We start from the raw sequence: 12,226 nt of genomic DNA, 5'->3' as shown, positions 1-12,226 counted from the left end.
TACTTCATTTAAGGATTTGTTTTGGCGAAGTATTATTTCATTTTAAAGAGATTTATTTTATTGAGATTTATTTTAAAGAGATTTATTTTCTTTATCAGCTTGTTGTGATTGATTTTTTTTTTTTTTTTTTTGCCAGTCCTGGGCCTTGGACTCAGGGCCTGAGCACTGTCCCTGGCTTCTTCCCGCTCAAGGCTAGCACTCTGCCACTTGAGCCACAGCGCCGCTTCTGGCCGTTTTCTGTATATGTGGTGCTGGGGAATCGAACCCAGGGCCTCATGTATATGAGGCAGGCACTCTTGCCACTAGGCCATATCCCCAGCCCGTGATTGATATTTTGATTGTTTTCACTCTGTTTATATTATGGAAATGTGACTACAAATCTTTGTCCAAGTATTTGAGTGGATGTTTTCATTTCCCTTGCATGGAATTGTGAGGCAGTGTTGTAAATGTATGCTGAAAACTGTTCTTCAGTGGCTGTACTGCTCTACATTCCTAGTAGTAGGACATAAGGATTCCAGTTCCTCTATGCCATGGTTCACACCTACATGTACAGTGTAGTGTGTCATTGTGGCTTCAGTTCTTATTTCCTTAATTGCTAAAAATACTAGTATCTCTGCACATGCACAGTACTCATCTTTTTTTTATTGTCAAACTGATGTACAGAGAGATTTCAGTTTCATACATTAGGCATTGGATACATTTCTTGTACTGTTTGTTACCTCCTCCCTCATTTCCCCCTCTTCCTCCCCTTTTCCCTCTCCCCCCCCCCATTAAGTTGTTCAGTCAGTTTACACCAAACAGTTTTGCAACTATTGCTTTTGGAATCGTTTGTCTTTTGATCCTGTGTCTCTCGATTTTGGTATTCCCTTCCACTTTCATAGTTCTAATACCAGTATACACAGTTTCCAATGTACTCAGATAAGATACAGTGGTAGTGCAGGTACAACCACAGGAAGGGGATACAAGAGAATCATCAACAATAGAAGCTACGGTTTCACATGGCATGTTGAAAGTAATTACAACAGTGATAAAACAGTCGTTTCCACAACATGGAGTTCATTTCACTTATCATCATCTTATGTGTTCATAAGGGTATAGCTATTGGGCTCTTGTGATCCTCTGCTGTGACTAGCCTAAACCTGTGCTAATTATTCCCTATGAGGGAGACGATAGAGCCCATGTTTCTTTGGGTCTGGCTCACTTCACTTAGTATAATTTTTTAAAAATAAAATTTTAATAATTGTTTATTGTCTTTTAAAAATATTTTTTATTATCAAACTGAATTAGAGAGGTTACAGTTTCATACATTAGGCATTGGATACATTTCTTGTACTGTTTGTTACCTTGTCCCTCATTCCCCCCTCCCCCTCCTCCTTTCCCTTCCTCCCGCCTCCCCCATGAGTTGTTCAGTTCATTTACACCAAACAGTTTTGCAAGTATTGCTTTTGTAGTTGTTTGTCTTTTTTTTACCCTGTCTCTCTCGATTTTGGTATTCCCTTCCAATTTCCTAGTTGTAATACCAGTATACACGGTTTCCAATATACTCAGATAAGATACAGAGATAGTGTATGTACAAGCACAGGAAGGTGATACAAGATTAGATCATCAATAATAAGAGGCTACATTTACATATGGCACCTTGAAAGTAGTTACAACTGTGATATAACAATTGTTTCCATAACATGGAGTTCATTTCACTTAGCATTATCTTATGTGTTCATGAGGGAATAGCTATTGGCCTCCTGTGATCCTCTGCTGTGACTTGCCTAAACCTGTGTTAATTATTCCCTATAAGGGAGACCATAGAGTCCATGTTTCTTTGGGTCTGGTTCACTTCACTTAGTATAACTTTTTCCAAGTCCTTCCATTTCCTTACAAATGGGGCAATGTCATTCTTTCTGATAGAGGCATAAAATTCCATGTGTATATGTACCACATTTTCCTGATCCATTTGTCTACTGAGGGGCATCTGGGTTGGTTCTAGATCCTAGCTATGACAAATTGTGCTGCGATGAACATTGTTGTGCTGGTGGCTTTAGTGTGATTATGTTTGTGGTCTTTTGGATAGATATTTATTGTCAAAGTGATGTACAGAGGGGTTACAGTTTCATAGTAAAGCAGTGGGTACATTTCTTGTATAATTTGTTACATCCTCCCTCATTTCTTTTAAAACTTTCTTTGGAGAAAAATCTGCTCAACTCCTTTGCACAGTTTGTACTCATGTTTTGTAATTACTTATTTTATCATGCTTACCAATTATTTACTAGTGATTTTTAGGTGGTTTTGATGGTCTGTTTGTTCAGATAAAACATAATTTTATATTAATAAATACTTCTGTTTCCCTAGGTTACCTTACAGAATCGAGTGGTATTGCATAAAGCCAAATTGTCTGTCTATGTGCAGCCACCACTAGTATTGACTTGTGATCAATTCACCTTTGAATTTATGGGTAAGCTTTTCATTTTAGTTTGAAGTCTTTTGGTGTAAGACCTTAAAAAATAATATTAGTGCCTATTTCATGGCATGTTTCTTACCTAAACAGTGAGATAGACCTTCCTAAAATCAGTAACTGTGTTATTCTGCTTGTTGTATTTTCCCTCAAAGTATCAAGCAAAGATATTTAATCAGTAATTGGTTAGGATTGCATATTTCTAAGTGCTTTCCTTAACTAGTTGGACCTATTATTATATAATATTATAATTTGCATGGCTTTCTTTATTGTTTTGCCAGTGACCTATTTATGGAATCAGTATGTTAGAAGAAAGCATCCTGGCTTTGAAGTTTGGCCTGATTTGAATCCTAGCTCTTAAACTCACTTGATGTGTAATTGGCAAAGTACTTTACTAATCACTTAGAGGCCCAACTATTTTAATTGGCAAAGGAGGATAATAATATCCGTGTTTCAGGGTTGCTTGAGGATTTAATTAGAAAACGAATCCATATAAAATAACTGCAATAATGTCTGAAAGAGTAGGCATGTCCTAAGTGGCCATGCTTAGCAAGATTTCTTTGTATAGTATCTCTCATTCCCAATCACTTATACCCAAGGCATCATTAGCCCCGTTAAAGGGTTGTTTTAGTTATCTTTCAAGCCTCTATTTATTTTGTTGGTTAGCTTTTTAGCCAAGGCTCCTGTCCCTATTATGGGCCTCTGCATTACCAGGCCTTCCCTGACTATCTGACACTCGTGGGAACTCAGTAAATATTCCTCAAGTACATGATTGAGTGATGTAATGTTGTAAATGATGGCCAACTATTAGATTCTCCATTTCTAATTTTTCTTTGCAGTACTTCCAATTTATCTTTCTAAAACATATTTAGAGCAACTTATTATAATTAAAAATCTCTAGTGCCTTTTTAATACAGACTGAAGGATCAAATGCCTTACACAGAAAGGCATGCAGTCTACACACAACTGGATCCAGTCCTCTTAAAACCTCACTTGCAGGCTGTCAAAGCTGTGAGGATATACTGCTTTGTCCCCACCTTCTCTTTCCTGCTGAGCATGTTTCTCTGCTTCATTGTGTTTGGAAAGTAGAACAAGTGACACAGTGTTAGATACCACATTCATCAGTCAGTTCCTAGCCCTGTTATTAGCTGTATAACCTTACTCTCTGTATTCTGTTATTGTGACACATGGTACCTGCCTTGTAGGTTGTTGTGAAGATTATGTTACTCTATGCAGAAGTGCTTACAGCAGCACATGCCATATTGTGTGTGCCTCATGAACTTTAGCTAATAGTGCCTTCCCCACATGTAACTTATGCTGCGTTTACATTTCTTCCAGAACCCCAGATGTCTAGCACAGTGGCCCTCTCTGTGTATCTGAGAAGAAGTTACACACCTTCAGAATTGGAAGGAAATGCTATTGTCTCTTACACCAGACCAACAGGTAAACGTGGAGTGATTCATACTCCACTTTCACTGAATATAGGGCTTGAATTCCTAACCACAGCAATAAGGCAAGAGAAGGTTAAAAAAAAAAAAGGAATATAAGCAGGAAAGGAAAAAGTCAGCTTATCTTTATTTGCAGATGATAGGGTCCTATACTTGACCCTGACGTCTCCACCAAAAATCTCTTAGATCAGATAAACACTTCCAGTAAAATAACAGGATATGAAGCCAGTATACAAAAAAGAATAGGTGTCCTATTCTTTTTAATCCTGTTCATAATAACCTCAAAAAGCTAAAATCTTACACGTAAGCCCAACTAAGGAAAGACCAATGAAGTAAAAACTACAACTTTGAAGAAATAAATTGAAGATAATACAAGATGGAAAGGCCTACCATGATCATGGATCAGCAGAATAAATATTGTGAAAACAGTATTAATTCTAGTATTGACTTGTAGCACTTTATAAATTCAGTAAAATCCCCATAAAATTCCAGTGTTATTCTTCACAAAAATACAAAATAAATTTAAAATTTATGTAGAAGCATGAAAGACTCCAAATAGCCAAAGCCATCCTGAGCAAAAGGAACAATACTGGAGGTATCATGATTCCTGTCTTCAAATCATACAATAAAGTCATAAAAAAATCACGATACTAGCACAAAAACAGGCACATAGATCAATAGAATAGAACAGAAAATCCAGAAATAAGTTTACACAGTTATAGTTGATTTTTGACAATGGCACCAATACCCTACATTGGAGAAAACAACAATAACTTCAATAATTGGTGTTGGGAAAATTGGATATCCATGTGTAGAAGACTGAAACTAGACCCATGTCTCTCATCCTGTAAAGAATCAATTCCAGATGAATCAGAGGTCTTAATGTAAGACAAGAAATGTTGAAACTGCAAAAAAAAAAAAAAACCCAAACCAAAAAACATTGAGAAATCCCTTGAAGTTGTAACCTTAGATAGCAACTTTCTGAGTAGGACTCCAGTTGCATAGGAAATAATAGCAAGCATTGACAAGGGGACTGCATCAAGTTCAAGAGCTTCTGCACAGCGAAGAAAATCATCAGAATCAAATGACAACCCATAGAATGGGAGAAAATCTTTCCAGCTATTCATTGACTGAGGGAACTAATACCTAGGATTAAGGAAGTGCTCCAAAAATTAATCACCAAAAGAGAAAACAATCCAGTTAACAAATGGGTGGATAAATTGGGGAACCAAAGAAGAAATATAAATGGCTGATAAATGCATGAAAATATGTTCAACATCTATAACCAGAAAGTAAATGCACATTACAATGACAGTAAGATTCTTCCTCATCCCAGTCAGAAACTAAGTGGACCTGGATGCTGATAGTTCACACCTGTAATCCTAGCTACTCAGGAGGCTGAGATCTGAGGATCATGACTTGAAGCCAGCCTAGGCAGGAAAGTCTGTGAGACATTTATCTCCATTAAAACTATCAAAAAAGCCAGAAGGGAGCTGTAGCTCAAGTGGTAGGGTGGTAGCATTGAGCACAAAAGTCCAGGGACAGCACCCAGGGCCAAAATTCAAGTCATAGGACCCACCAAAAAAAAAAAAAAAAGGAAAAAAAAAAGAAATCAAGCAGTAAAGTGCTGTCAAGGATAAGAGGAGAAAGGTGGTGGTGGTGGTGGTGAGTTCAATCATGGTGGAAATCACTGAGGAAGTTCCTTAAGAAAGTAAAAACAGAACTGCAAATGGTCCTATTCTATTAATCTTATATATATTTCAACGAATGTGTTAACTAAGCATGCAATGTGTTAAGTTAGCACTCAATGTGTTAAGTAAGCATGCAAATGAGCTGCCTTCACACTTACAGTTACCCTATTCACAATAGCTGTGGAATCAGCTTAGTTGCTCATCAGATGATAAATAAGGAAAATGTGACACACACACACACACACACACACACACACACACACACAAGTATATGCATATTTGTAGGAAAAGGGATGGAACTGGAGATCACCATGTTAAGTGAATATACCAGGCAAAGGAAGACAAGTATTGTATGACCTTCCTCAAATAGAGAATATAGACCAAATAAAAGTGCAGGAGTGTTAAGAAAGGCACTGTCTTTTGAAGGGAGATCAGTAGGAAGGAAAGGAGGATGGGGAGGTCATATGATCAGTAACTTTATATATGTGTGTGTGTGTAAATAGAGACATGAAACTCATGAACAGTTGTTCTAAAAAGGTGGTGAGGGGGCACAAGAAAGAGTAACAGGCTGAACATTTAATCCAAATAACTTATACACATGTAGAGAAATATCACAATGAAACCCCATTGTACAAGTAGTATATAGTACTTAATGAAAAACTGTAAAATCAATCTGTGAGCTCATGATTGCATTTTCTATTTTGGGCTATTATGCTTTTCAATAAAAAGAACTTAAAATGATAAATTAGTGCTCCAAAATATGATTGGTTGAATGCAGGTTATAAATTAGAGGGGGTAGAGGAATAGGAAAATATAACAGAAGGGCTGAATTTGACCAAAGCACATTATATGCATATATGAAGGCATCACAGAAAGCTTCTTTGTGTGGTTAATATATTCTAATAAAATTATGTTGAAAATTAATGTAAAAAGTATAGAAAGGGAATGAATACCAAGATAAGCCCTCAGTCCCCAAATGAACATGACTCCATAATAGTGGGATCTGTTTATAGGTGTGTAACTGAAGGTCCTAGTGTGTTTTTAGACTTCACTCAGTTGTTTTCGTCTACTTATTTTCAATGTTGTGTGGGATTGAGAACTTTTGCTTTTTGTTAGAACATAGATCTTTTCCTGTTTTTGCTACATGTGGACTGGAATAACATTCTGACATGGGCATCTGAGAATGGAAGTGTGAGCTCATTGTTGGATTTCATTTATTTGGGTAGTACTCTTCAAGTACGGAGACTTGTTTTTGAATGGTGGTTTCACTGGTTATATGTGAGAAAATTTAAATGTTATTTTACCAGAGGTATGTTAAACTAGTGTTTTAATTTTACCTTGGATAATTTGTTGCATTTTTTCCTTTCAACCCCTTTACCCATTGCTTTGGCTGGATAGATCGAAATCCTGATGGTAAGTGAAGAAATAATTTAGGGCAGAAACAATTTCAAAACTAAAATTTTCGATGAGTTGGATGGGTTTTATACCATGAATGAATTCTTCATAAACTTCTAATTATGCAAATTTCTTGAGGATAACTCAAGACTGAGCCCAGCCTTGGAGAGCAGCATATACGTTTCATGGAGAATTATTGATTAAATGAGTGTGTCAGAGTTGTGAGAAACCATCAAGTTAGAAATAAGAACAGAATGACTTTCTTGAAAACCATCAAAGATATCATTGACAACTTATTGAAAATCATTGATTGCCACGTGTATTACCCAGAGTAATGAAAGAATAAGGAAAAAGAAAGGTGTGTATCAGATTTTTAAATGGATTTCTTCATTTTTGCAGGATACAATACATTCATGATAAAATAAATACCACACTATGATTTGTTAAGACAAATTTTAAGCAACAATATTGGTCATAATGATTAACCATAATCAAAACACAATACTTCAGTGTTTACTCCAATAGGCTTGGTAATGCTAATACTTAGCATATTTCATGATATCTAATTTATCAGTGGAAATGCCTTGGCAGGGTATGAACATAAAATTTACTTGTCAGGTTAGAATTTAGATAATAAATCTGATATTCATAATAGATGCTTTTTAATTCTTAAGATTATATATAGTTAAGATTTTGGGTTAAGTTTTGTAAATACCACAATATTATTTAGGTGAGTAAGTTTGAAAGATGAGTGAAGGTTATTGTTGAAAGACATTTTTCCCTCTCTGCTAACTCAGCCCAAACAATGAGAAAAATAATCATAATTTAGGGACAATTTAATGTTTGAATTCAGAAGTAATGTTGATTTCAATACACTTAAAATTCCAGTGAAGCTTCAAGGAACAGAGTTGAGATATTGGGTAAAAACCTGATATGCTGCCACGTAGGTCTGTATTACACAGGGGGCTTCATGTTTCAAAGAGGAGTGTTTTATTGTCCTGGGGTGTCCAGCCTGCTGGGATAGCAGGTCTGCTTTCAGTGCGGAAAGGGAGGCTACTGCAGTTTTATGTTGTCCCCTAAGACTTTGTCTCCATTATTTCTGCATTAAAGTTACATGACAGGGCAGTGTAAAACATGACTGTAGATGAAGCACAGTGTGTAGCCAGACAGAATAGGAAAGGATCACGGAAGTTCTGGCTACCAGACCCTGCTACTGCTCCAAGTGCCCTGTCTTCATAAGGCCCTGGAAAGCGTTCTGAGGTATTATGTACATGTGTCATATGTAGACAGGGCAGTTCTACTCCAGAAAATACATCTGCATGTACATATTCCTTTTTCCTTTAAAAGCACAGTTGGCTTCCCATTTGACAGGGATCCTGGGTTTTTGGATATGCCAGGTAGAGTTAAAATTATCTTTCTGGAAAAACGATTCTGTCAGGAAAGGTTTCAATGTGTGTTGAATAATTTTGTGATGAATTGCCCCCCAGTAGTTGTGACTATCCATTTCAACTGGTAGCCTAGGGGAAGGGAAGTGTATGAGGGAGAGTAGTTGTATTTGGCTAAAAAAAAAACCCTCAAATGCTGAACAGTGTCAGTCTGACGAACGACTAGGTCAGTAACTAAGTAAAATAAATGTCAAAATTTTCTTTTTCTCTTCTGAGAGAAAATGGAGAGCATTGGATAAGCCAACTATAGAGATTGTTTTTCCATTCACAGGGAGGAACTCTGACTAATGGGAGCAGAGTTAGACCCAGTTAGGCTCTTTCAACTACATAGACATTCTGTGAGCAACCTTGAAGTCTCTAAATGCATGTGATTATTTACTTTTTCTTTACAGATACCTATATATACCCCTTTCTGCCTCTGTGGTTCTTTGGCTTCAGGTTCTTCAATATAGTTACAGCCTGAAGAGTAATTAAAACTCACTTTTACTTCAAGCTTCTCAAGTGTAAATCTCAATAGGATCTTTCTCTCATAAGACACCCGTGTCTAAACATTAGAGATTGTATTTCAAGATGCTTGGATTTCGATTTGATGGGAAGTACTATAAAATAGTAGCTTTCTAATTTTTTTTTTTGCTAAAGATATGGTTTCCTTAATCTGGTTTCTAAAAAATTTCATTTTCATTTCCTCTTAATGGTAAAATAGTTCAAGCTGCCATCATTTAAAAAATAGCCACAATCACTTTATGAAGTATGAGTGTCATCATCTTTCAAAGTAATGTTTTCCAAATGTTCTGTGAAACAGGCTTACCATTTCTAGGGAGGAACACACTTTTGCAGATATTCTGCAGATGTCAGCAGCTGTGTACTGTGCCCCTGCCCTACTGTGTGATGTTGTCATTGGTGCCCATCTCAGCAACTGCACACTGTGCCCCCTGCCCTACTGTGTGACGTTGTCATGAATGCCCATCTCAGCAACTGCACACTGTGCCCCTGCCCTACTGTGTGACATTGTCATTGGTACCCATCTCAGCAGCTGTGCACTGTGTCCCTGCCCTACTGTGTGACATTGTCATTGGTGCCAATCTCAGCAACTGCACACTGTGCCCCTGCCCTACAGTGTGACATTGTTATGAATGCCCATCTCAGCAACTGCACACTGTGCCCCTGCCCCACGGTGTGACATTGTCATGAATGCCCATCTCAGCAACTGCATACTGTGCCACCTACCTTACTCTGGGACATTGTCATTAGTGTCCATCTCAGCAATTGTACACATTGCCCCCTGCCTTACTGTGTGACGTTGCCATTAATGCCCATCTTAGCAACTGCACACTGTGCCCCTGTCCTACTGTGTAATGTCATTAATGCTCATCTCAGCAACTGTACGCCGTGTCCCCTGCCCTACTGTGTGATGTTCCATTAATGCCATCTCAGCAACTGTGTGCTGTGTCCCCACCTTCCTGTGTGACTTTGTCATTAATACCCATCTCGGCAATGGCGTACTGTCCCCTCTGCTCTACTGTGTGATGTCATTAATGCTGATCTCAGTAGCTGCACACTGTGCCCCCTGCCCTCCTGTGTGACATTATCAGAAACTGCTCTCACTGAACTGTGAACTCAGCTATAAAGCATTTCCTTCCTAGGCTTATTAGTGCTGTAATCCATTCATTCTATTTCTGAAAAAATATATATACATCATCAGTTTCTTTATCTATTGGTTCTCACAGATTTATGGTAATATTCTTCAAGCATATAGGTTCAGTAATGTTTAACTTTTTTAAATCATAAATTCAGTTAGTACCTGGTCGAAGTGATGTAGAGTCCATGGTATCATTTTTTAGAAATGTTGGTAGCAAATTTTTTGAACAAGTGGAATTTGGTTGAAGGTATGTAGAGGATAGCCTCTCTCTGGGTGAAGGTAGAATTGTCAGAAGCTGAAGCCTACTTTTGTTACACTGTTCATCTAATGGTGAGATGAGAACAGATTTTTGTTTTCTTTTTTTCTGGGCTTTATTAATTCAAGTTGTAATTTATTTGTTGCAGCAGAAACATATTCAGTGGACACATTTTCATAATTTAGACATATATGTTGTAGATGGAAATTTCCCAATGTTGAAAAGGTAGTATGGTGATAGAATTCTTTTTGTGATAGAATTGATAGTTGTGGGGCTGGGGATATAGCCTAGTGGCAAGAGTGCCTGCCTCGGATACACGAGGCTCTAGGTTCGATTCCCCAGCACCACATATACAGAAAACGGCCAGAAGTGGTGCTGTGGCTCAAGTGGCAGAGTGCTAGCCTTGAGCGGGAAGAAGCCAGGGACAGTGCTCAGGCCCTGAGTCCAAGGCCCAGGACTGGCCAAAAAAAAAAAAAAAAAAAGAATTGATAGTTGTGGTTTGGGAAGCATCTTAGATCATGTTACCATAATATTTTGAGATAAAACATTTCATCATTGTGAAGTACAAATACATTTGCCTCTGAACTCTCCCAGAATGTCAGGAAATAATACCCCAGGACTTTCCGTAAAAGACACTAGCTATAATATACAGCTAGGGTTCCAGAAGTGAGTTTAACATCTGTTGGTTTATGAGCAAAAAGTAAGCTATGTAAAATTTGATGGATAGTAGAATATGTTGAAGAGAATGACAAATATGCTCCACATGCTCTGAAAAAGGATTTAATTGGCCTCATCTATCAGTGTACTCATGGCCTGGATGGTCTCCCACACCCCAGTGCTTAACAGGACTGGGAAGTTCGCTTCCAGCTTCAGTGGCGACTGAGCCACACAACATTTGTCAGTTGTCATGGACAATATAGATTTCTGATCTTAGGGATCCTGTGTTGGGATTCTGCCTCCAGATTTTAGCTGCTTCTGCTTTTACTGTTTGTAAATTGCTGACTCTCCCTACTATACAGAAATGACAGATTAATATAAGAAGCCATCAAGTAGAGCATTTTGATTTTTCCATTTCTGTACAGTACAAGGCAGTAGGCTGAATTCTGTTTACCTATCTAGTCTAGTTTTTAAGTAGAGAGCTTAATTACTTTGGTGTTAGTTTCACCCTACATAGGAATATTGAATAATTAAAAAAAGGTTTAAATTTGGGTAGGAAATTTCTGTGTTATCCAGTTACCTACTTCAGTATCTGTATGTGAATATTAAAAATACATGACAATTAGATGACTATTAAGCTTTTCAAAATATCACTTAAAGTTTGCATGAAATAAAATGGCTTGAAAAAATGTAATTTACATATGAAATCTCTGTTCTTAATATAAATGTGTGAAATGGGCATGTTAAACTGAAGAACAAAATTCTGCTTTCATTATAATATGTTGAAAATTGTTAATATAATATGATTCTTCCATAATTAAAAAAATCTTGACATGCTTTGGCTAGAAAATGTTTCTTGTTCTTTACAATTTTAACTGAGTTCTTTTTTTTTTTTTTTTTTGGCCAGTCCTGGGGCTTGGACTCAGGGCCTGAGCACTGTCCCTGGCTTCTTTTTGCTCAAGGCTAGCACTCTGCCACTTGAGCCACAGCGCCACTTCTGGCCATTTTCTATATATGTGGTGCTGGGGAATTGAACCCAGGGTCTCATGAATACGAGGCAGGCACTCTAGCCACTAGGCCATATCCCCAGCCCCTTAACTGAGTTCTTGATTAAGGCGAAAGCTATAGAAATCTTAAAGCTTTGCTTCAATAATTGAGGATAAATAAGTATGATTTTTTTGTAGTGTCCAAATGTGTAGACTTAAGACTCATGCTCCTTTTAAGACTTCTTTTTTTTGACATAGTA

The 12,226-nt window shown here is 37.4% G+C and overlaps 1 protein-coding gene across 10 annotated transcripts in view; it reads left to right on the top strand.

Annotated features, from left to right (window-relative positions):
- Bbs9 (Bardet-Biedl syndrome 9) overlaps nt 1-12,226 on the top strand; it is a 321,391-nt gene that overhangs the window by 129,219 nt on the left and 179,946 nt on the right. For 9 of the 10 annotated variants that reach the window (XM_048339489.1, XM_048339488.1, XM_048339483.1 and 6 more), the window contains 3 exons: nt 2,347-2,449; nt 3,788-3,892; nt 6,987-7,001. In XM_048339489.1, the coding sequence (XP_048195446.1) occupies nt 2,347-2,449; nt 3,788-3,892; nt 6,987-7,001 (223 nt within the window). The remainder of the gene's footprint in view (nt 1-2,346; nt 2,450-3,787; nt 3,893-6,986; nt 7,002-12,226) is intronic. The other variant, XM_048339486.1, reaches the window with a different exon arrangement.

The sequence above is a fragment of the Perognathus longimembris genome, chromosome 2 (assembly GCF_023159225.1).
Source record: "Perognathus longimembris pacificus isolate PPM17 chromosome 2, ASM2315922v1, whole genome shotgun sequence".
Taxonomy (NCBI): Eukaryota; Metazoa; Chordata; class Mammalia; order Rodentia; family Heteromyidae; genus Perognathus; species Perognathus longimembris.
Note: the sequence above shows the minus strand (reverse complement) of the source record. Positions and strands in the feature narration are given on the sequence as shown.